At 42.2% G+C, this 23,649-nt stretch overlaps 2 protein-coding genes across 11 annotated transcripts in view; one reads left to right on the top strand and one right to left on the bottom strand.

The window, feature by feature from the left end:
* LOC117432417 (polyhomeotic-like protein 2) overlaps window positions 1-4,795 on the top strand; it is a 66,695-nt gene extending 61,900 nt beyond the window's left edge. For 7 of the 10 annotated variants that reach the window (XM_059002677.1, XM_059002674.1, XM_059002675.1 and 4 more), the window contains 6 exons: window positions 172-380; window positions 1,172-1,304; window positions 1,571-1,700; window positions 3,039-3,183; window positions 3,370-3,631; window positions 4,355-4,795. In XM_059002677.1, coding sequence (XP_058858660.1) covers window positions 172-380; window positions 1,172-1,304; window positions 1,571-1,700; window positions 3,039-3,183; window positions 3,370-3,631; window positions 4,355-4,509 — 1,034 coding nt within the window. In that variant the 3' untranslated portion in view covers window positions 4,510-4,795. The remainder of the gene's footprint in view (window positions 1-171; window positions 381-1,171; window positions 1,305-1,570; window positions 1,701-3,038; window positions 3,184-3,369; window positions 3,632-4,354) is intronic. The other 3 variants (XM_059002683.1, XM_059002676.1, XM_059002682.1) reach the window with 1 other exon arrangement.
* Window positions 4,796-4,856: 61 nt separating this feature from the next.
* LOC117432125 (kinesin-like protein KIF17) lies at window positions 4,857-23,481 on the bottom strand. Its single transcript, XM_059002684.1, has 14 exons — window positions 22,448-23,481; window positions 21,785-21,931; window positions 21,041-21,142; window positions 17,043-17,232; window positions 15,995-16,447; window positions 15,009-15,112; window positions 13,682-13,829; window positions 13,153-13,256; window positions 12,677-12,831; window positions 11,676-11,904; window positions 9,391-9,649; window positions 9,147-9,229; window positions 8,791-8,908; window positions 4,857-8,348 (listed from the first exon to the last, which is right to left on the bottom strand). The coding sequence occupies exons 1-14, from the start codon at window positions 22,676-22,678 to the stop codon at window positions 8,164-8,166; spliced, it is 2,508 nt and encodes an 835-aa protein (XP_058858667.1). The 5' UTR covers window positions 22,679-23,481; the 3' UTR covers window positions 4,857-8,163.
* Between the last annotated feature and the right edge of the window lie 168 nt (window positions 23,482-23,649).

Genomic DNA, 23,649 nt, shown 5'->3' with positions numbered 1-23,649 from the left:
TTTGTCTTAACTGAAATACCCATGAACCATTATTAAATACCCAAGTTCTTTCTTAACATTAGTGTAAACGTCTTGGTCTGAATTTCAGGTTGGCGATTATAGGTGAGGTTTTAAATGGTACAACACACCTTCCCTATCTTCATTTTTCTCCTAACCTGGTTGTCTCTGCAGGTAAAGCTCAGGAGAGAGGAGTGCATGTGAAGGCAGGGGGCGCCTCTGCTCCAGCCATGACCTCGGGGAACGGGAACGGCACTTCCACAGTCGCAGGGAGCGCGCCACAGAACGGGGAGAACAAGCCCCCCCAGGCCATCGTCAAACCCCAGATCCTCACCCACGTCATCGAGGGCTTCGTCATCCAGGAGGGGGCTGAGCCTTTCCCTGTGAGTCTGCTGCAAACACTTCACTGGAGACAGTCACACATGAAATATTCAACAGGGCTTCATATGGGCTCATCATGCATTTGCATCTTCCATATGTCTCTGTAGAAAGACTAAGAAGCCCACAATTGTTGTTTTATAAATTATTGCAACATATTTGTGTCCAGCATTAAATTGAATATTTGCGGGCGGGTTGGCCTACACTAATAAGTCACACCTGTATTTGGCCTGCATATTTGATAACGGTTAACTGTTCAGGCAAATGTTTTGCACATGGCTAGTGTTTGAACTGTTAATACCCCTAGTGAAGGCCATTGCTGGATCATGAGACTAACTGACCAAGTGTTGAGAATGTGGAGTATTGTGGGGTTTATTTTTAAAATGTTTTACCAGTAAATGTCAAAGGGTGCCCTAACAAGAAGAACAAAGCTGTACTGTTCTCCCTGGCCCTAATTTATGAAATGGAACACAGTGCCTCCTCGTGGAGATTTAGAGGAGTTACATTTCTGGTCATTGTACAGACAAAGGCATACTGTAATGTAGTCCACTCCAGCCATTTGAGAATTGCTGAAACAAAGCCAAGAGTCTCATCCCAACGCTTCAAAGCAATATTAAGCTTCCTGCTGTGGTTCCAGGGGAATCAACACAAGCTGTGCGGGGAAGAGGGACTTTGCTGTTGCTGCTTAGTCCAGTTCTCTACATAATGTCTTGCCTCTGCAAACTGTAGACAGGTTAAAGTGCATACTACAAGACTAAAAGACTAATCTAAATGAAACCTGTTTGTTTGTTTCCAGGTGGTTCGGCCCCCGCTGCTCATTGAGAACCTGAAGAAACAGAAGCAGCAGCTCCAGTCAGACCCAGAGAAGATCCCTCACAGCAACCGTCCCAATACCACAGACTCTGAAATGGAGGATCTTACACAGCAAGGTAAGGGTCAGGAGAAAGGAAGGGGAGTGGTAGGGCGACACACTGCTCAGAACCGAGAGAGGGGGAGACGCACTTTAATAACACGCACCTCAGGTCTTTGCATGTGTTTATGACGTATTCTCATGTCACCGAAGACACAGCATAAAGAAATAAACAAAAACAAAAAGTCAGATGATAATGTGTGTGTTTTGATAGATAAATAAATAAAAATCCTGCTACTGTTTTCGAGGGTGCTTCATAAATGTTTTCTTGTAACTGGTTTGCAGATTTAAAAGATCAGGAGGAAGAGGAAGAGGAGGATGCCCCAAAACTGAAGTGTGAGCTCTGTGGCCGAGTCGACTTTGCTTACAAGTTCAAAAGGTCCAAAAGGTTTTGTTCCATGGCCTGTGCAAAGAGGTAAGCAGCCCTTTATTTACATTTACCAGGTCCATTGTAATTAAAAATCTCAGTGACATCTTTTAAAAATGCACACGCCTGTTTTAGTACATATAAATTCAAATTACACTTCCAAAAACTAGTCAAGAGTGTATATTACAATTTCAGAGCACAAGTAAATCCTTGTCAGTAAACATGCAAGGAAGGAGCAGACCCAAAAGCTGAACAAGTATTCCAAACAAGGAAACCCCTTCTATCAAACCTCTCTACACAGACAACCTCGTGACGTCCTGTTACATGCACCAGCAGTATCAAAACCTAAATATAAAGCGGAGCTTCTGGAATGAAGACATAAAGTTTACATTGAGAGTTTATTTTTAAGTGCTTAGATTTGTATTCCTTCTTAAACCATATTCACTTACATGGTGCCGAAACAGGAGCCACAGAGCAAAGACTACTCGCCCTTGTTCTCCAATGCCCTTTAGTGATTTTTATATTCTGTGTGGTTTAAATTTCAAACCCAAGATCTGAGCATGAAATCCAGAAAAGAACAGTCTTGAGTCACAGCTGTGAATAGATCTAAGCAAGCTGGCCTTGTGTGTAAAGCATGTATTCAAGTAAATACAAGTAACTCCGAGGTGGGCCTGGGAATGAAAGAGCTGTAGAAGTGTGTGGGCGTGAGGAGAGGATTGCCATGAATGCATGAGCCAGTACTGAATGTACTAAAGCACAAATTAAAGCAGCTGTTTGGTGCTCTGTTAACTGTTCTTAAAGTAGCGTAAATATTGTTAAGCTAAAAAAAAAAAAAAGAAAACAATTCTCTTTGGCAGCCAGGATTCTTTTTGCTTATTTGTTCCATTGCTCAAGTTTGTCAGTGGTGTGGATATATTGATACAGCTCTGCTTACCTGGGCAATATCTCTATAGAGCCCTTGTGTAGTATTGTGAGTTTTTCATGAATTTGTATCCTCACCAGTTAATTGTCAGTGGTCATATTCACGTCATGCCTTTAGCTCGCTTTGAATGTTGACAGTCACAACTGCTAAATGATTTGAGTAAAATGTCCCACCCAGTCATTCTGCATTGGAAAAATAAATATGTAACATTTGAGGCTTGGGATGTCTTCCTTAGTAAAACCTTTCACCTGCTTTTTGAAGAGGGGATCAATATCTATTCAGAAAAGCCAAGATATTCAGTAAGCCAACTGTAAAACAGTGTGGTAAAGACATGTCCCACCCTCAAGCAAACAGGGCTGGCTGAATACTGCTTGCCTCATTATCTGCTTTTTAATATACAATTTTGTGTATAAACACAGTATGAAGGTGACATGCAAGTCAATAGACCCCCCTCTCTCTTTAAGGTATAACGTTGGCTGCACGAAACGAGTGGGCCTGTTCCATCCGGACAGGAGTAAAAGCACACCAAAATCAGACGGTCCCAAACACAGGCGCAGGAGATCACGCAAGAGCAGCCTGCAGCATCTGAACAAGGAGGCGCAGAAGCAGGTGACTAGCCGAGCACAAGGAGCAGGGCACTGAGGAGGGAGCATGTGTATTGCAAATTGCTATTGGGATATTTTTATCAACATGCCAACTTTATGTTGCAGTTCCATAATGAATTGTTAAATTATTAATATCGATCAATGCATTCCCTCCCTCATGCCTCTAATGTATTTCTTGTTCGTCTCCTAGCAGCCCGCCAAACTGCAGTCCCTGGGCGGGCCAGTCTCCTCTCCGCTCCCCTCGAATCCCAGCCAGGAGTCCAGCCAGGGCTCGGATATCTCTAGCTATGAGGAGCCCCCCTCTCCACTGTCTGCCGCCAGCTCCATCGCAGCTCCCGGGAGACAGGGTCCCGCAGGGAGAGAGCTGCCCCTCCTCACACAGCACTTCCTTCCCAGTGACCCCACCAAGTGGAACGTGGAAGAAGTGTACGAGTTCATCCGCTCCCTGCCCGGTTAGTGCACCCCATACAAGCACAGCTGTCTCATGCAGCCCATTCAGTGCCCCATAGGGTTTTGACATGTTTGGTAGTTTTCTTGTAAGCCCATGTTGGAAATATGTGCATCTCCATTAAAATGTTACAGGTGTGGCATCCTCCAAAAAAAGCAATGCCAACACTAATAGGACTGCCTTTACAGCTTGCAGTTACAGATACACCCTGTTGCTACCAGGGCATACATTCAGTGCAGAGACAGCCCTGGTTTATTGTAAACTGCTGTTCACTTATTTTTAAATGTTAAGCCCAGTGATAGTTCCACAGATTTATACACCTCCTTTTCTTCATGGTCCCAAGCATGTCCTTTCATTCCCTTCAGTAATACCCTGAGCCAGGACTAGAAAGACCTCTGCTGCCATCTGGTGGTATTCAACATTTAAATAATAAAATCAAACTTGTGGTTTACAAAGTTGATTTGGTACTATAAAGAAACTTCTTAGAATTTGATAAAGTGCAGCGTCGGAAATCTTGCATTTACAATAAATATATTGTGTGTCTGTGGTGTTCTCTGGATGATTGTCTAAAAGATCAAACATTTTGATGCCTTCTTGCTGAACATTAATAGTTGGGTTTAAAATAAGCTAGTCCCTGTAGAGTCTAATTATCGTAGTAATATGGCACATGTCTTCCTAGTTTCTCATCACACCACTTCCTAACCTCTCCGTTCTCTTCACCCCCTAGGCTGCCAGGAGATCGCAGATGAGTTTCGTTCCCAGGAGATCGATGGGCAGGCCATGCTGCTGTTAAAGGAGGACCACCTCATGAGTGCCATGAACATCAAACTGGGGCCCGCCCTGAAGATCTACGCCCGCATCTGCCTGCTGAAGGACTCCTAGCCCATCTCCCCTCGGCACCCAACCTCAGCACTGCGACACTGCCCGCCATCTCGACACGAGCAAACCACGGGGACACATCAATACCATGGGTATGCTGTTGTGCGAGACAGGGACAGCTTTTATTCTGAGGGTATTTCAGAGCCTTCAGCGCTCCTGCAGAGCATGCACCCCCATTAATGATCAAAACAAGGGCTATCTTGTGTCTAATACACAAGTGACATTAAAGGACAAGCATGTCCAGTGAAGTTCAAGCCGATATGGGATGGGATGGGATGGGATGGGGGAAGGGGGGGGGGGGGGGAAAATAATTAATGAGAAACATTTGTTGTGATTTCTACACTGTGGAAATGGTTGCTGTGGTGTTTTGATTCCCACTTCCAGAAAGCTAATGGTTTATACAGTGTGATGGTGATTTTTTAATTTTGTTGTTATTTAACAAACAGTTCCTACAGGTGAGGGATAGTTATAAACAGGTAATGTGTACTCATTGACAGTGTCCTGTATAAAAGGATTTTCACTTGAGAGGTTGTCTATCCTTTGTAGTAGTTGTGTGTGGTTGCCTCTGCCCTCCTTCTCCTCCCCTTGCCCAATTCCCTTGTCTACACTCTCAGGGTTTCCAGTGACATTTCTTACAGTAAGAATTCAGCTGTGTAAAGCCACCCCCCCTTAGTGTTAATTTCTTTGAAAGTCACAATAATGTGCCATTTTATATCCACTTGGGTTTCAGCTGTAAGAAATGTCTCCATCATAGTGCTGGCATGTGTTAACTATTTTCAGACAACCCTCCTTAAGAGACCAGCTGTACCAACGTGGACACCAAAAACAAGAAGGAAGTAGACTCTAGTTTAGGTAGGACCAGCCCGTCTGCCATTTTTTTTTGTTTTGTTTTGGTTTTCGCCCCCAGTGCTGCAGGGTTGATCGTATGTATTATTATTTTTCCATCAGCAGTGCAATCTCCCTTTATAAAAATGTAATGAAGTTCTGCTGCTTTCCAAAGACAAATCGCAAAACATTCCACCTTTTCAACAAAATAAAGCTCAGTAAATTTTAGGTCTGTGTTTTGTAATTATGGGGGCATTCCAGCTGTTAGGACCACAAGCATGGCTTGTGCCTCCTGAAAGCAATGACTTTGATGTGATCGTCCTGGACTCTCTCAATTTACATCCCTGCCAACCCTTACCCAAAAACCCTTGAATTGAAGGAGCCCCTCATACTATTGCTGATCATCTCTGATGGTAAGCTAGAACAACATACCTCAGGTTTGCACCTGGCCTGTTACTCATTACCTTAAGTAACACAATGTTATGATATACTGGTAATGTTTATGGTGTTCACTGCTTTGATAAAGATAAATAATTACATTAAATAAAGATTTCTGTTCTTTTACACATGGCTTCAACACCAGAAACCCAACCCATGTTTTTAGTTTAGATTTCATACAATTAAAATAGTGTATATTCCCAAGTGTAAAATTGATTACACATTTAAACCTGCAAAATAAACAAACTTGAATTTGTTTAAGTAATAATAATATTACAAATTAACCTAAACACCATCAGTATATGTATTAAACCCAATTATAATTAGCAATAATTAATTGCCTGAAAAGCTTACCTATTTTAAATAGGCATAGAACGATGACTCGCACTTTTTTTGAAGAATAATTGGCAACAAAAAAAAAAATCTCAATCTCCAAACAATATAAAACAGAAATAAAAGCACTGTTCATCTGAGCATTTTAAGCTGGGACCTTCTGTGAATGAGGCTGGGTCCCGTTTCACAAACCCCTTCTCGGGAGCAGTCTGCTAAACACATTAATGCTACAGAAACACTTGTCTTTTAAACATTTAGACTGGCTGACTTCTGTAACAAAACAGGTCTGTCTTTACACTTTGTACCAGGAAAGCGGTTGAAAGAAGACAGGCAAGATACTGTTTGCTTGCTAAGCAGACTGCGAAGTGCTTTGTGAAACTGGCCCCTGGTTACTATTGTGTGGTGGTGTCATCCCCAGAAGGGATGGATTGTGGGATGTGATTCTGGAGCAGTCCAGAGCAGGCAGTCGCTGAGTGGGCTGGCAGGGGTTATATGGTGCTGTTTTTCATTAGTAAATTATCAGTATGCAGGGAGGGGATAATTTGGTGCTTTTTCAAAATAATTGTTTGTTTAAAAGTTTGTATTTATAAAAATGACTTTTTAATATAAAAAAAATAACATGGTTTTTATACTGGTGGTGTGTTTTTTTTAATTTTTATACATGTCAGTAAAGTGGTAGAAAAACAGACATGCATACACAGTGGAAGCTGGGGGAGGGGCTTTCTGATCCATTCACCAATTACTTTGCCAGGTAATCGTATCAAGTTTAACTGGCGTTAACCAGCGATTTGCTAGGTTAATACCTCTCGTAGGTGTTCCTCCAAACCCTTTGCTGGGTACAGACCATGGACTGGAATGCTATAACAGCAAGTCATGTACAGGTAACATCCCTAAAGTCTAATCCTTCATGCACCATACTCAGGAACAAAGAATTCAAAGTGCAGTCACTTGCCTTCTTTTACCCCAGTCTCATCGTAAATCCTAAAGCAAGTTGCTGGACAAACCGTTGAACATTATTTGATCTTTTCATTATTTTGTGAGTTATTTTAACTGAGTAGAGTGCTTCAGTTTCCAAGGCATGGATGTTACAACACTTACCCAGTTCATTCATTTGACACCAACATATTTTAACTGCCCAGATTTCCTAGATGAAAATTTAAAAGATATTTATGAACATACACCCATCTACTCTAGTGAAATTTACAGAAGACTGGTTGTCAGTCACAAGGTTCCTAAGCAGAAGTTGAAGGGGTTATTCACAAATAATTACCTCTTCTCCCAGCTGCAGGGTCTGTGGAGCGAGTTTCAGAAAGAAAAGATCAGCAAAACCATACTGTCACAATAACAGAACAAATCATGCTAGAATATCATTTAATTTAATAAATACATTTTAAGATCTATAACTCTTTACTACAAACATTAAAAAGTGTTGTGTGTGCGTTTTATTTGCCAAGGAAAATTGTTACAGCTGCAAAGTAGATGCTGCAAAGCAACAGAATCTTGTGTTGTCTATGCCATGTTTTTCAGGCTCTAGTGTGTCCGTGTGGAATTAAGACGTGGAGATCCACCAGACATAAGCTGTAATATCCAAGTTGGGATTTTAATATAACAAAAACTGAAATCTTTACTTCTCTTCAACTGGGAAAGTTTTCTGTAAACTAAAGCATTGATTTTATTTTGTTTTAAATGTTGGTCTTGCAGAGATCTGACAAACAGTTCCTGCTTTACCCCGAGGTAGTCTTTCCAAGGCTCATTAACAGCAGTTTAACAGTTCAGCCGATAGCCATGCAGATCTGTCACCTCCTTCTATAGTAGCAGTTTGTTCTTCGGAATTGCGAGGATTGAATTTCTGAAAACACAACATCAACTGGTTCTTGTCAAATATGCATGAATTACAGCAGCGACGCAATCATGCAGCTGTATAAAACTCAGCCGGATTGCACATGGTAAAATTTGCCATTTAAAAAGCATCCAGTTTGGTGGAGAATGAGCTCCTGGTGTAATTTTCTGTTGATTTTTCTTGGCCTGTTTCGTCTGGCTGGTTAGAGTCCCCACAGTGGTTCAGGGCCCATCGAAGTTAGGGTTGGTTTTGCTTTTCTTGCGCTTGGTCTTGGTAGTGGCCGGAAGCAGCTCCAGGGACTCCAGGCGGTAGGGGCGAGGCTGGGGCACATCCAGGCTCTGTGTGGGAGAGATGGCACCGGGGCTGAGATGGGACGTCCCGTTACCGAGGGGGACAGGGTGGACAGCTGCAGAGAGTGAAAGAATAGCAGCAAGTTATTAAACAAAAAAGAATGAATAAAAAACAGGTCAAATCTGTAGCAATCGCACAAAACAAACATCAGCAACGTGTGAATAGCTATGGTGGTCCAGGTAGGTTTTTAGTTGTTTTTTTTTTTTTTTTGTGTGTGTTATACATTTTTAATAGGATCAGCTCAAATATGTAAAAGAAAATATATACAGAGGCAATTCCCTCTCACTGTCAAATCAACGCAAAACAAAAACTGGCTTAAGACAACATTCAAGTATATATAACTTATGTAGTAGGTACAAAACAAACCCAAGATCTCCAACTACAAATATACAGCATAGTGAAAATAAAAATAGAATACTTTTGAAAACATACTGTACAGTCTTATTTATTTTCACATCCAGATAATAACCCTGAATACCCCCGCACGCAGTTCTCACCCAGGCTCTTCATGGGGTCAGAGTTGAGGATCTGGGAGGCTCTCTTGGATTTGAAATAGTTGCTGGCAATGCTCTCACTGTCTCTGCGGTTCAACAGCTGCTTGTAGCGATCTTCTTCCTGCCAGGATCAGACACCACACTAAATAGTTCCAATTGCCATTTTGAATTGTTTCATTTGACCACATTTTACTTTTTATTAATATTGCACCTACTCTATACCACACCTGTATAATGTAACATTCTGTGTTGTCTTCAAATTGCACTTGAGTCCATAAACACAGTTGTTGTTTTTTTTTGCTATAGCTGATCAATGTGATGTGTTGCTGTAATGTCAATGAGTTAGCCTGAATACACACCAGCAGGAATTCTCCATTCTCTGCCGAAGAGTTTCTGCGTCCTGACTGTTTTCCCAGACTGCCCTGAGCTGGAGTTGGAACCGCTGGAAGAATGGAAAAAGAAAAGGCAGGTGTTCAGAATCAAGTGACGGCTAGATTATAGCGATCAATTGGTGTTAATAAATGTGTCACTTAATCCTTACATACTACGGATATGTATACAAAGTAAAATATTCGCTTCTAGTTGCATTAGCATAGTAGCTACCTGCAGGCAGGGATGTTTTTAGCACCACTGCCTCTGGGAGCCTCCAGGTGGCGCTGTCCTCGTCCCAGACGGCCTCGCGGCGGACGCGGTCCATGTTGCTGTAGTTACAGTCTCGACGGACGAGCGGCTGCACACGCTCCAGGATCTGCTGCGTTAGTTGGCCCTCCCGCTCCAGCTTCCGGATTGTAGCCAGGTAATCGATTCTCTCAAACTCAAACTCTGACTGCAGGTCAGCAATCTCAATGTCTGCAGCCCTCAGCTACATACAAAGTGGATTGAACGCAGGGGTGTTAATACAGAGGTCAGCTTTAGGGTTTAGACACGGGATGTGTACATGCAAGGCTGTTTATTCAAAGTATTTTCCATTTACACATAAATGTTGTACACATGTACGGCTGGTTTCACAGACCCCAATTAGGACTCATCTTAGATTATTTTACCTAAAGTAATATGTGGAAGTCCAGGAATAGTGCTAATCTATGAAACCAACCAACAGTCTTATCCACGTTAGAGTAAGCGTTACACATCCTCAGTTTTTTGGTTCCCCCCCCCCCCCCCATTGTTAACATCCATACGACATTTTACACTTATAACTTTAAAGTCTGTTTCAAAGCTCTTTTCAAAATGTTCGCTCTAGTGCACTGCTAGTGTAAGGATTATTGCCCACATTGTCAATTGGTTGTCAGGATGTTAACAATGAAAGGAAAAATGGCAGGTAGGTTATTTAAACAGCTGTAGCAGCACGTGGGGACGTGGAACGCTATATTTGCCGGAACCCCGCTACTTGCTCTTTAATGTTGTAGTGAATCATTAAATATTAATAGTACGCTAATGGAATGCTCCTCAGGATGGCTTTTTTGATTGGATATCAAATGTTAAAGCTTCTTTAAATGTAAGCATTAAACAGATTCAAACATCCTAATTAAACAGGAGAGATATGACTTAACAATCAATCATAGTGGACCACCGTCACAAAGCGCTTTACAAGATAGTGAGGAACAATGCATAATACATTAAATACAGTGAAATACAGGGCATAGTACAAACAGTAAAAAACAACGCAAATACATTAAATACAAGGCTAGGATGTGAATTCTAAACATTGTGGACGCGTGTGTCATACAGAATCATACGAATAAGATGGAGTGAAAAACCTGAAATAGCAATTTAGACAACAGCTAATAACAGATATCAGGCTTGAAGAGCATTGAAAGCAAGAGAGAACAAGTGGGTCTTGAGAGTTGATTTGAAGCGAGCGACTGTGGGAGCTGCACGCACTAAAGCTGGGAGAGAGTTCCAGAGAGTCGGGGCCATGAAGCTAAAAGAGTGTGGTGTGGTGCACTTCTGCTTGGGTATGACAAGTAAGCCTGAGTCAGAGGACCTCAGCTTGCATGCAGGGACATAGCGGGTCAGTAGGTTGGAGAGATACTCTGGACCTGTGTGATGAAGGACCTTGTAGGCAGGCAGGAGAATTTTGAAAGTAATCCTGAACTTCACAGGTAGCCAGTGCAGCTGGGCAAGACAGAGGGTAATGTGATCATGTTTTTTTACATCTGGTAAGGATCCTAGCAGCGGCATTTTGAACCAGCTGCAATCGGTTTATGGCGCGTGATGGAAGACCACCATAGAGAGAGTTGCAGTAGTCGAGTCAAGAGGAGATGAATGCATGACAGAGTATCTCTGCATCCGGGAGGGAAAGGTAGGGATGGACCTTTGAGATGTTTCGGAGGTGGTAGAATTCGACTACAGAGCAGATTTGGGCATCAAAGGAGAGGTTACTATCCAGAAGTACACCAAGGCTTCGTACAGTGGGGGAAGGCAGCAGCAGAGAATAAACATAACCCCTTTAACAGCCCTTTCAAATCAGTGTTTTTTTTGTTTTTTTTTTGTTTTTTTTTTTTTTAACAAGCACGGTTTCCTTTTGAAGTGACTGATTTAAGGCCTGGTTCTGCTTTTTTACCAGGGTTTTATATAAATGAGTTGGAAACGCTGTAATAAATCCAGTTTCAGGAGGTCTAAATTACTGACTCCGTACAGTGAAACCTCATTATTGGGGCCAGTTTGATATGCCTTGGACTGCAAACGGTGGACTTAATATATTGAAGGAGGCTTTGTACGGATGTCAATTAGAGCAAATCAGGACTATAAAAAAGTGCCCAAAATTGCGAGGTGGCCTTAAATCAAGGTTTCAATTGTATGTTCTCTTATGTAGTTTGCTGGATACAAGACCAACTCGTGCTACTCCTGCTGCCTCTCCTCCAGTAAGAACAGAGGGAGCTCCCTACCTTCGTGTGCATGTCCTCCAGCAGTTTGCTCTTGGCGTGCACCTCCTCCTGGATGGAGTCGTAGACGTTGAGCAGCATGCTGTCGCTCTCCTCGCTGGTCGCTGCCAGCGCCTCCACCAGCTGCTTCTTGCGCTGGTCCGCCAGGCTCTGTCTCTGCTTGTGCCGCTCCCGGAGCTTCTCGTTGCGGGCCTGCTCCCCGCCCACTACCTCCTGCTCCAGCTGCTGCAGCCTGCCAGGAGGAACAAGGGGCTCCATTACCATCACCTTCCACAACACCTACCCACTCATCCAGCCACTGAAAGACTTGTAACTGAAGTGTGGTCTTCTGTGGAAGTCTTACTGAAGTTTCAGGTGAGGGATGGGCAACTAGCCCTTCCTGCCCAGCCATGTCGTTTAATTGAGCCCATTACCTCTTCTTAGGAAATAACTTTTATTTGATCTTATCAAGACCTCCTGTGTTATGTTTTAAGTTCCATACATCTGTTGAATGAATCAGAATTAAGATCCAGCAGTGCGATCAGCAACAGGGAGGACATGAGAGGACCCTGACCACCAATGGTAGTGCGCGATAATTTCCAGTGCACACTTTAATATGATAGGACAGACATACGGTATTGCGGGTCAGCTGGTTATACTTATTTTATTATTTATTTCTTAGCAGACGCCCTTATCCAGGGCGACTTACAATTGTTACAAGATATCACATTATTTTTACATACAATTACCCATTTATACAGTCAGGTTTTTACTGGAGCAATCTAGGTAAAGTACCTTGCTTAAGGGTACAGCAGCAGTGTCCCCTACCAGGGATTGAACACATGACCCTCCGGTCAAGAGTCCAAAGCCCTAACCACTACTCCACACTGCTGCCCATATACATAAAGGTAATTTACTTACTGCTGTCAACACCATTTCTAACCACCCAATAGCCAAACTTTACTTGTTAGCTAAGCACATGAAATCTACTGAGTAGTGAATTAAAAATGAATGTTGGAACACACCTTTCCAGGACCTGCTTGGGGTCCAGGGGGGCTGGTGATGTGGCCCCCTCCCCCTCCCCCTCCTCTTCTTTCTTTGTCGCCGCCCCCGCTTCCTCCACACTCTCTCTCTGCACACTGCCAATGTGCTTGGCTATCTGGGGCTGGTTCGACTGCGGCTTCAGAACACAAACAGGTAGAGACCACACAGTCTGCGGTTAGGCACAAGCAGCAAAACTAGAAGACTAGAGCTGCAATCTACAACCCATAAGGTAATAAATCGATGCATTGAAAACATTTTAATATTCAGAAGCAATCATGTTTAGACTCTTCACAAAAGCCTCAAATACAATATGAATGTTATTATACATAGTAACGTAATACATGCACATAAAAAACTTCTGCCTTTTTTTCATCCTTAAAAAATACAAAGCTTTGGTCTAGCAATGATACTGGGTAGCAAGTTGTTTGATGTGCGTGTGAATGCAGTCTCTCTTTACCTTTGCTAAAGACTGCTCTGCTGCTGTGACCTCCAGGGGGACAGCAGTGCCTGGGCGGGGCAGGTCTTCTTCAGAGCTCCCTTCCGCAGTCACAGGGGCAGCCGCTAGAAACACAAATCAAACAAATTCACACTGTATTCAAAACATACATTATTCCAATGCCCTTTCAAAACAGTAAGCCTTTAGTCTAAAACATATGTGTCTTTATAGCAAAATCATCAGCATCAACACCAATGAAGGCATTAGAACAAATCTATTTTAAATCATAAAGTTATGATTGAGAAATAACAATAAAAGTTAATTACTTTTTCCATTTTTAATATTTCCTGCACAGTCTTGGTAGACTTGATCACTGCATGGCATGTATGCAATATGGGTATCAATGCCCCATTCAGGATACCATACCCAAATCAGAGTCTGCTGGAGCTTTGTCTTCCAAACAGTTGGATGGTATTTAGCAATAATGTCATGTTAATGAATGGCTGGTAATGATCACCACCTTGCTTGAAAGCAGGGTGCAGGGTTTTACCAGTGCGTTGAGTGCGTTTCTCCTCCAGCCTGGCCAGCTTGCTCTCAAAGGTGCTCTGTAGAGCGGTGATGTCCTCCTGCAACTTCACTTTGCACTGCTTCTCAGCGGTATAGTCTGCCTGCACCCGTGCCAGCTTCTCCTCGTACTCCTGGGGAACGCACACGCACATGCACACACATGCTGTTAAAGAAAGTGGTCTTAGTTGGATCCAGATTCACCTCATTCTGCTTCCATCAAAAAATATTTTCTAGTCTTTCAGTCCTTGCAGGACCTCAAGGTCCTGCCTTATTTTAACAGAAATCACGCTGGAACCTCACGGGACTCCTAGATCCCAGTCTGAGGCGTATAAGTATGTGTTTAAAAAAATATGTTGTCCTGTTCAAGTTCAATAAAGGACTTCCTTCTTGAATTCTATAACTTAATGTCGACAAAAATAATTCAGGAATGAAAGGGTTAAAAAAATTTGGTGGAAAAACGTATGAACATTTCAGTTTTCAGAAAGTTCTATTTGATTCGGTAACAGGAAGCAAGGGCAGGTTATGGAAAGAAAACTGTGGGTTATCAAGTTTTCTCCAGGAAACCCATCAAATATTCACACATGTACACAGACAGGCAAACCCACTTAATGTCATTCTCTGCATTTATTATCACCACACTGAAATGTCCTGGCCTAAATATAATGGATGTTAATGGGGACACCCTCTTAGTACTATCACTCTGAGCCAGGATTGTGAATCACTGTGTTTCTATTTTTAATATTTTTATACTGTATGGTAATAACTACCGAGGCACTGCACAGCGTAGGTTTCCTTAATGTTGGATCATTTTTTATAGCCTGTAAGCATGCAGGTTTGATAGGTGTCATTACACAATTAACTGATAGAGGTTAAATTAGTTCAATTAAGTAACTTAGGGCAGCGGTTCCCAAACTAGAGTCCGGAGACCACTGGGGGGCCGCGAGGCGGTTTCAAAGGATCCTGACAGAGTGATGCTCCCCAGAACAGGGGATCAATTCATTTACACAGAGGTGCTTGGGGTTATTCTGAATAGAACAGTGAGGTCAACTCGCGTCTGCATTAATAGCATGCACCATTAAAAAGGGGTCGATTATAAGAAGAACAAAATAGGCAACTGTATTAATGCACTTTATAATTATAACATCATCTTTTAAAAATATAAATAAATGCAGGATTTCTGGCCAAAGTTTTTTTTTCCCCCATTACATAAATAAAAATAAACCATACCCCTCCTCCTGCTTACCTTCACAGGCAGGTTTATGTTGCATTTGCAGTGACACTCTAATGCAGCTCTCGCAGGGTCCTCTTACCTGCCGTATCTTCGCTTTCTCTGCCTCAATATCCACACCTGGGCTGGGTGGAGGCTTGGGCTGCACTGCAGGGGGCGCTCCTGAGAGCTTGCTGGCCAGCAGAGCTATAAGCAGAAGAGAGGGACACAGGACGGGATAGGCGGTCAAAGATTGTTCCTAAAGTTTAACATTTTGAAATGTAGTATAAACCCACCAGTGCCTTCATGCCAATCTCTGCAACCTTATCTCAGAAGCTAAGCAGGATGAGCCAGCACAGCACTCGGATGGGAAGCTACCAAGGAACCTCAAGTGTGTATCGAACCTTCTGGTTCAGAGTTCAAGCTTAGCGTGAAGTGCAAGGTTTGTTTTTCTTTGTTTTGCTAATTACGATTTTAAACTGGAGCAGCACTGTTAATCAGCAATCTGAGTAATAAAGCAATTCAAACAGTAATACCTCTCTATGCAGGTCTTTAAATGATTACCAACTGTAAGATAAGACAACAATGGGATGACATACATATATCAGCAAGGTATATCTGCTGCCGTATTCACACTACCTATATAATGCACGATCCACGTGCGCCTGAAGCAGTTAGTAAGTGGTTTGATACGTAATCTATTCAACTGATCTAAAAAGCAGCAGATCCATAAACCTCTACTGGGATCATTTTAATACAAGTCCCTTAACTGAATTTCTGTCTAAAAATATGTAAAATATTTTTTGATTTATAAGCAGAGTAGTACAGTTGACTCTTGCAAATCCAAACTCATCTTTTTTTATTTGACCTATAATCTGAACCATGCTTTCACAATGAAATGCATGCTGACAGCAGCTGTAGAAACAAAATCATAAATGTATGGAAAGTACATTTACATCTGTCTCTATTTTTAAGTAGACACATGACTAGCCGTTTTTAGTATAGTGCTGATTAAGATCAGTACTTTCCACACATTACTAAACTGAACCACTGCCACCCTTCAGATGAGCGGAGTAGCCCTGCACTCACTGGAGAGGCTGGTGTCCCCGATCTGCCCGGTCAGCAGGGCGCGGAGCTGCTTGATCTCCTCCTGGTACTCTCGCAGCAGGGCGTCTTTGGGGTCCTCGTTGATCCGGGGCCGGTTCTGGATGCTCTTGGCTCGGTTGGCGTAGCGCAGGGTGCTCAGGCTCTCTTCATAGTTGTTGTCGGCGGGCGACAGGCAGGCCACCATCAGGGTGCGAGTGTTGCCCCCCAGCGAGTCCTGCAGCATCCGGGTGAGTTTGGAGTCTCTGTAGGGGATGTGTCGGGAGCGCCCGTCCACCAGCGCTGAGATGACGTTGCCCAGGGCAGACAGGGACAGGTTGATCTTAGTGGCCTCTCTCAGACGCTCCCCAGTGGCTCCCGTCTTGGACTGCCGCTCACTGCCAGCCAGGTCCACCAGGTTCAGCTTTCCTGCCCGGAGGTGGCCCTCACCGGACTGGTCTAGAGGAGACGGAGGCTTTTATAGGAGGCTTGTACTGGATACTATTTTTAGTGAAAGGAAGGGTGTTCAACCAGCAAGTTTTTTTTTTCCTACTATAAAATCCATGGACTAATTTTGCTGATTTAACAAACAAAAAAAATCCTGGATTGTGTAAATAAGGGTAGAGATTTGTTTTCCTGGTACAGCTGTAAATTAATAAACTGGTTAAAGTTCAGGTTCCTAAACTCCAAATGCCCTCCATCTATCTGTATCTGATGTAGGGATATTCAGTTCCGTTCAACTTTTTAAGCATTGGGAATGTAGAAAATACCTGAATAAATATTGAATGAATAACCTCTATTTTATATGCTTATCTTTTACACGGTTAAACGTCAAGGCACAATTCTAAATGTTTAACATCCCTACTCATATGGTTTGTGGAATTTGAACCTGCCATAGCTAACTATCCTTTAACTAATGGCTGTATTTGTAGTAAGTTGCTTAAGCAGCTGTTAAAAGCAGGTTTGACTGTGTTTATCTGTTTGGCGTATGCAGTTACAAAGCAGTCGTTAAAAGAACGTGTGGAGTAGTAGTTCAATCCCCCAGGCTCCTTACCGACGGTGGAGATCTCCAGGTGGATGGTGAAGATGGAGTGGGAGCGAGACGAGTCCTTGTTCATCAGGGTGTATCCCACAGAGCGGTTCTTCCAGCCCTGCTCCATGATGCGCTCGCACTCCACCACACTGTGCACTGTGTGCAGGGACAGCTCCTTCACGTACACACCCCGCTCTGGGTGCTCCTTCAGCTGTGGACACAGACACACTGTCAGCCGCTATCACAATACAGCCGCTATCACAATACAGCATGAGCCAAGGCTTGTACCTATGAAAACATTTCATAGGGTTATATAGTGAAACAAGCACACAGCATATATATATTCTATATATAAGGCTGTAGAGCACCTTTCAAAACACATACAGTAACAGTTCTTCTAGAAGGGAACAGCGGGTATCTAGACACACACAAGTAAATCCACTTGACCTTGCACTAATTCAAATCAAAGGTCAAAGTGACCAGGCGAACGGCACGGTTGCACGTTATGCCAGCATTCTTAAGCAGGAGCTTGATCTAAGTAAAGTAATTCTCTGAATTCAGCTTCAGTTTAGGGTTAAACATACTTGCTTTTCCATACATTGTACTTGTTATTTTACAGAAGATGCCATGAACGTTCACAGTGCTGGTGTTATTTTACCCATGCGGATGGCCATTTTGATTATTCTGCCTTTGTGGAATAACGACAATACTCAATTAACTTTCATGGTGTACCTTCTTTATATGAATAATAAAGGTTATTTTAAGCAGTCAGAGAAAAAGAAAAATTCCAAAATGTAACTGTCTTAGACTGTTATAACAAATTCAGTATCCCCAACTCTTTATAGTTATATTATAATTATAGTTACTGTGACAAGCATGACAAAAACATATTTGGAGATTTAAAACTGAATTCCCCTAATATTTGATTATGTGTGTATGTGTATATTACATTATATATATATATATATATATATATATACAGCTCTGGAAAAAATTAAGAGACCACTGCAAATTTTTCTTAAATCAGCATCTCTACATGTATGGCAGCCATTCCATTCCAGTGTCTGTTGAATTCCAACACAGGCACACCTCATTCTAATGAATGAGGTACTGATTAGGGGATCACCTGAACCAAATCTTATTTAACGAGGAAAAGTATAAGAACCACTCCTGTGGTCATCACTATCCTCTTGCAATAGGACCAGCTGGATGGCAAAACAGTGCTAGTAGTACCTCAAAAGTAATTGGAATAAAAAAATAACTATTGACCATGCCCAAAGAGTTGAAAAGGAGAGTTTTGAGTGAGGAAAAGAAGGGTTCGATTCTGGCTTTACTGCCAGAGGGATACAGTGAGCGTCGGGTTGCTTCCATCCTTAAAATTTCAAAAGACGGCGGCTCATAAGAACAAGGTCAAGCAGCACACATTGGGGACAACAAAGCTACAGACCGGCAGAGGGCGAAAACGACTCTCCACTGACTGGGATGACCGCCAACTCATTCGAATGTCACTCAGCAACCGTAGGATGACATCAAGTGACCTACAAAAAGAATGGCAAACGGCAGCTGGGGTGAAGTGCACGGCGAGGACGGTTCGAAACAGGCTCCTAGCGGCAGGGCTGAAGTCGTGCAAAGCTAGAAAAAAGCCCTTCATCAATGAGTAGCAAAGAAGAGCCAGGCTGAGGTTTGCAAAAGACCATAAGGATTGGACCGTAGAGGACTGGAGTAAGGTCATCTTCTCCGATGAGTCCAATTTTCAGCTTTGCCCAACACCTGGTCATCTAATGGTTAGACGGAGACCTGGAGAGGCCTACAAGCCACAGTGTCTCGCACCCACTGTGAAATGTGGTGGAGGATCGGTGATGATCTGGGGGTGCTTCAGCAAGGCTGGAATCGGTCAGCTTTGGCATGAATCAAGCCAAGTACAAGGTTGTCCTAGAAGAAAACTTGCTTCCTTCTGCTCTGACAATGTTCCCCAACTCTGAGGATTGGTTTTTCCGCAGGACAATGCTCCATGCCACACAGCCAGGTCAATCAAGGTGTGGATGGAGGACCACCAGATCAAGACCCTGTCATGGCCAGCCCAATCTCCAGACCTGAACCCAATTGAAAACCTCTGGAATGTGATCAAGAGGAAGATGGATGGTCACAAGCCATCAAACAAAGCCGAGCTGCTTGAATTTCTGCGCCAGGAGTGGCATAAAGTCACCCAACATCAATGTGAAAGACTGGTGGAGAGCATGCCAAGACGCATGAAAGCTGTGCTTGAAAATCAGGGTTATTCCACCAAATATTGATTTCTGAACTCTTCCTAAGTTAAAACATTAGTATTGTGTTGTTTAAAAATGAATATGAACTTATTTTCTTTGCATTATTCGAGATCTGACCACACTGCATCTTTTTTGTTATTTTGACCGGTTGTCATTTTCTGCAAATAAATGCTCTAAATGACAATATTTTTATTTGGAATTTGGGAGAAATGTCAGTAGTTTATAGAATAAAACAAAAATGTTCATTTTACCCAAACACATACCTATAAATAGTAAAACCAGAGAAACTGATAATTTTGCAGTGGTCTCAATTTTTTCCAGAGCTGTATATATGCCCATTTGTATTTATTTTTCATTATACTTAAAACTATTTAATGTGTTTCCCTCGGGGTAGTTTTTCTGTAAAGTTATTTAGTGCTAAAGGAGTTTTACTCACACAAAAATAACAAAAATATCATTGCAAAAACAAGCCCCCCCCCCTTTTTGAAGTGTCCCATGTTTTAATGGTGAAGTAAGCAGTAAAAGCTAGCCCTATGTGGGATAATAAGAGCAAAGGACATAGCAACAGTTTTTCGTATAGGTCAAATGGACTGAGGTTGCTGTGTAATGAGGTAACCCAGCAATTCAAACAGTCAGAATGTGTTAATAATATTCCTCCACTTAAAATGACACCACAGCAAGTCACAGTCACCTATTACTGTGTCGGTGCTGTCTCGTCTCCAAGGCAACAGCTTCAGGCTCTCATTATAATCTTGCTGGTTGCTGTGGAAACCAGGCATAACGAGGACATGCCACAAAGGGTTCACAACTTGGCACGAGCATGTTTTATAAAAAAAAAAAACTTAACTACAAAAAAGGCCATCAATTATAAATAACACACTCATTCCATTTGTTCTCTTTCATTTATAAAAGCAAAAAGAGGATGTCTCATCAGAGACTTCAAAAGGAACCCACATTCCTCTTCAATACAGTTATTTACAGTACATTATAATAACATTCTGCTTTGTATAGCTCCAGAAATAACAATTAATAGCAGAACAAGCTTTACAATCTTGTATCTGAACGGCATCTGGATGCGCAGACAGAAGACAGAGGGGTGTATTCAACAGATATAAACATCAACAGATTTTAATACGGTCACGACTGAAATCATTCAATCTAATCAGTCTTTCATGAAAACGAACACCTCAGCGAGTGAGCTTCTTTAGAGTATTTTAATTCCTTCTTTGCTGGCCTTCCAGATGTTTTATTGAACAGGATGAAGCACGTTCAAAATGATGCAGCCAGAAGGATTACACATACCAAGTGTACCCCTCACATTTTTCACGTTTTAAGGTCACTACCAGCTTCCAGTGAAATATTGTATTGATTTTAAATACATGGTTTTGGTCTTTCCTATTTGCATGAATTTACCTGTTCCTTACAAACCGGCTTGTACTTCCAATAACAGTTTCTAGTTAACATCAGGAACTGGATGAGAAAGTTCTGGTGTGAGGGCATTTAGTTCTCAAGCTTCTTCAGTTTGGAACTCACTTCCAGGTCATATTCAGAATGCTGAGTCACTCACTATCTTTATATATATATTTCTTTCTGTCACACATAACACTCCTGGGAGTAGCTTTAATTATTAGAATGGTGGTGTTACTAAGATCCACCACCATTTAGATCAACTGAAGACCCTGCTAGTTGTAAGCTCATCAGACCTCAGGAGCTGCTCCATGATTTATTTCTATTGCCAAGCCGAGTTCTCACCTCCAGCTTCTGTTTAGTGTCGTTCCCGAGAAGGTCTCGGATTTCCTCATTGTAGATTTCAAGGTATGAGGCTCTCACAAGGAACTTTGTATTCTCTGCACACTGTAGACAATACGAGAGCAGGAAGAAACATTAGCACCACACTACAATACAAACATGTCTCCTGCAAAGGATGTAAATCACATTTAAGTGCCATGAAAGAGTAGGTCACCTTGCTAACTAACCTCACATGTGCAGACTGCTCCTTGGCAAATGATGGGCACCAAGTCCTACCATTTAAACACAATTGGCATTTATAGCAAAGAAACACAAAGACGATTTCTGCACTAAAAAGACATTTGGGCCAAACAATGGAATTGTAGATACCGGTAATACTGAAATCATCCAACTGTAACAGTTTTGACTGAATCTAATGGATGTGTTGTCCAGATATCTCGCTATATATTTTTTTTTGTTCTTTTTTTTATATATACACCTAGAAGTTTGACAATACATTTCTGCCACATATATTAGTTGACAATGATGCAATGTACAAACACTGCAAAGCTCCCTTTACACAGATTGTACCTCAACAAATGAACCCATCATCAAATATGCTGGCATCCCATTTACTCCAACCATGTATGCAAACCCTTTGGTTCCACTGTATTAGTTAAGACTGGAAGCTCTCCAAGGCCATGCTTGTTGAGGATGCTGAAGTCAGAACAGCCTCAGTTTTTAAGATCACTCCCTGCGGTGCTATACCTGAATGCTCTCAAAGATGTGCTCGAAGGCTCGGGGGATGACTCCCCTCTGGGCAGGGGGGTCCGTGATCCCCTGCATGGTAAAGGATTTCCCGCTGCCTGTCTGTCCGTACGCAAAAATCGTCCCATTGTAGCCTTCCGTTACACCCTGCAAAATGAAATCGAAGCGGGAATCAAACCTCCAAATCAAGGCTTTGCATTGCCATCTGGTTACTTCTCTCCTGGTTTTGCTTCAGATTAATCAACTGGTGAGTTACAATGCAGCATTGCACAGTATGTTAGGGTCCCCACCTCAAGAAATATACCTTGGAAAAATAGACCTCAAAATGTATGCCCTGTAGCCAGGAATTGCACTTCAGTCAATACGCTGAGGACCAGTCATTAGAGTGAAAAATTATGCAAAATATTTTAAAAATGTACAGTATAACATAATATATGCCGTTTTACTTCAAAGTAAATCCGTGTGCAATGTGCAGCATCTCCTTTAGCTAAAGATCCACTATCAAACATCGTCATGGGGGGCTGTTACATGGGGATAACCATTTCCTCTGTAGTGATGGCTGTGGGTAACAGTCAGCACATATGGTTCCCAAATGTATAATAACAAATGATATACAAGAAATATAGATAGAGAGACAGACAGATATAAACAATGATGGCTCACCTCCACCAGCAGATACGCGATCTCGTTGTACATCTGTTCCGTGGTCTGATTAGTGTAGTAGGTCCCGTCGAATGTGAACTGTTTGGGTGGCTCATTCGTGGCTCCCGGCTTCTGGATGAAGCACTGACATCGGGCGCTCTCCATAGTCACCGCCGCTTTGCAGTTCAGAGCCCTCTCCCTTTCGTTCATGGGTCGACATCGGACCACTACCTTTACCGACTCGGACGCCATTATTACCCCGCTGTGTCGCCCCGAAGCACACGAATGCCGAATGTATCTAAAGGTCTAACCTGCGCACAACACGGGGTTTCAACTCGATAGAACTTTCATTAAAGATAAAACAAGAAACTGAAGAATCATTATAAAGACGGTCTTTTAAAACGTCTAAGATATTTTGTAGATTTCCTAAATTGGCAAAAAAAAAAAAAACAACAACACATTAGTTTGTTTTTTTTAATTATTTTTCATATGTCAATTAAATGTTGATGACTACAGCAATACTTTAATGACTTTGAAAGCGCATATAGATAGATAGATAGATAGACAGACAGACATACACTGAGATCTATTTAAATATGTATAGATTCTGGTGGAGTTAGTAAGTTAACTTAATTAGGTGTTCGGATTGTTATTAAATTGAACAGTACAATTAACTGCAAAAAAATTAACACATTGCAGTGGTACCCATTCCCACCCTAAACGCGCCCTCTCGATATCATCATATTTTCAGAACCAATGACTAAGATTTTCAAGAATACACGACTTGCAAAATGCATGCGTCACTCCCAAAAAGAATTGTTTGAATTTTTTCGCCCCCCTCCAAACCACACACCTACGAGAACAGCGCCCGCTCCGCCTATCTCCGTATAGATAATATTAATCCCAGTGTTCGCAACTCATCCCCCAAATAAATTGCAACCCAGTTGAGTTTGTTTATCTGTCCCCAAATAAACAAACCCGGCAGCTCAATCTCACTCCGGAAGGTTTGGGCCCGCCTCCCGTGGCGTTCCCTGTTGCCAGGCAACCACAAACTTCAGCAAATACGTCACTAAAACTGCCAGGGACCTCTAAATTATTTACACTATGCGCTTACACTACATCGTTGATTTGGTTTAAAATGTCACCATGCAAAAAATGTGTATCTTATTGGATGTTCTGTTTAAAGCTGCATGTGCAATACAATATTGTTTTCTCTCATGTCC

The sequence above is a fragment of the Acipenser ruthenus genome, chromosome 27, assembly GCF_902713425.1.
Source record: "Acipenser ruthenus chromosome 27, fAciRut3.2 maternal haplotype, whole genome shotgun sequence".
Taxonomy (NCBI): Eukaryota; Metazoa; Chordata; class Actinopteri; order Acipenseriformes; family Acipenseridae; genus Acipenser; species Acipenser ruthenus.
The sequence above is the reverse complement of the archived record's forward strand: the minus strand, read 5'-3'. Positions and strand labels throughout refer to the sequence as shown.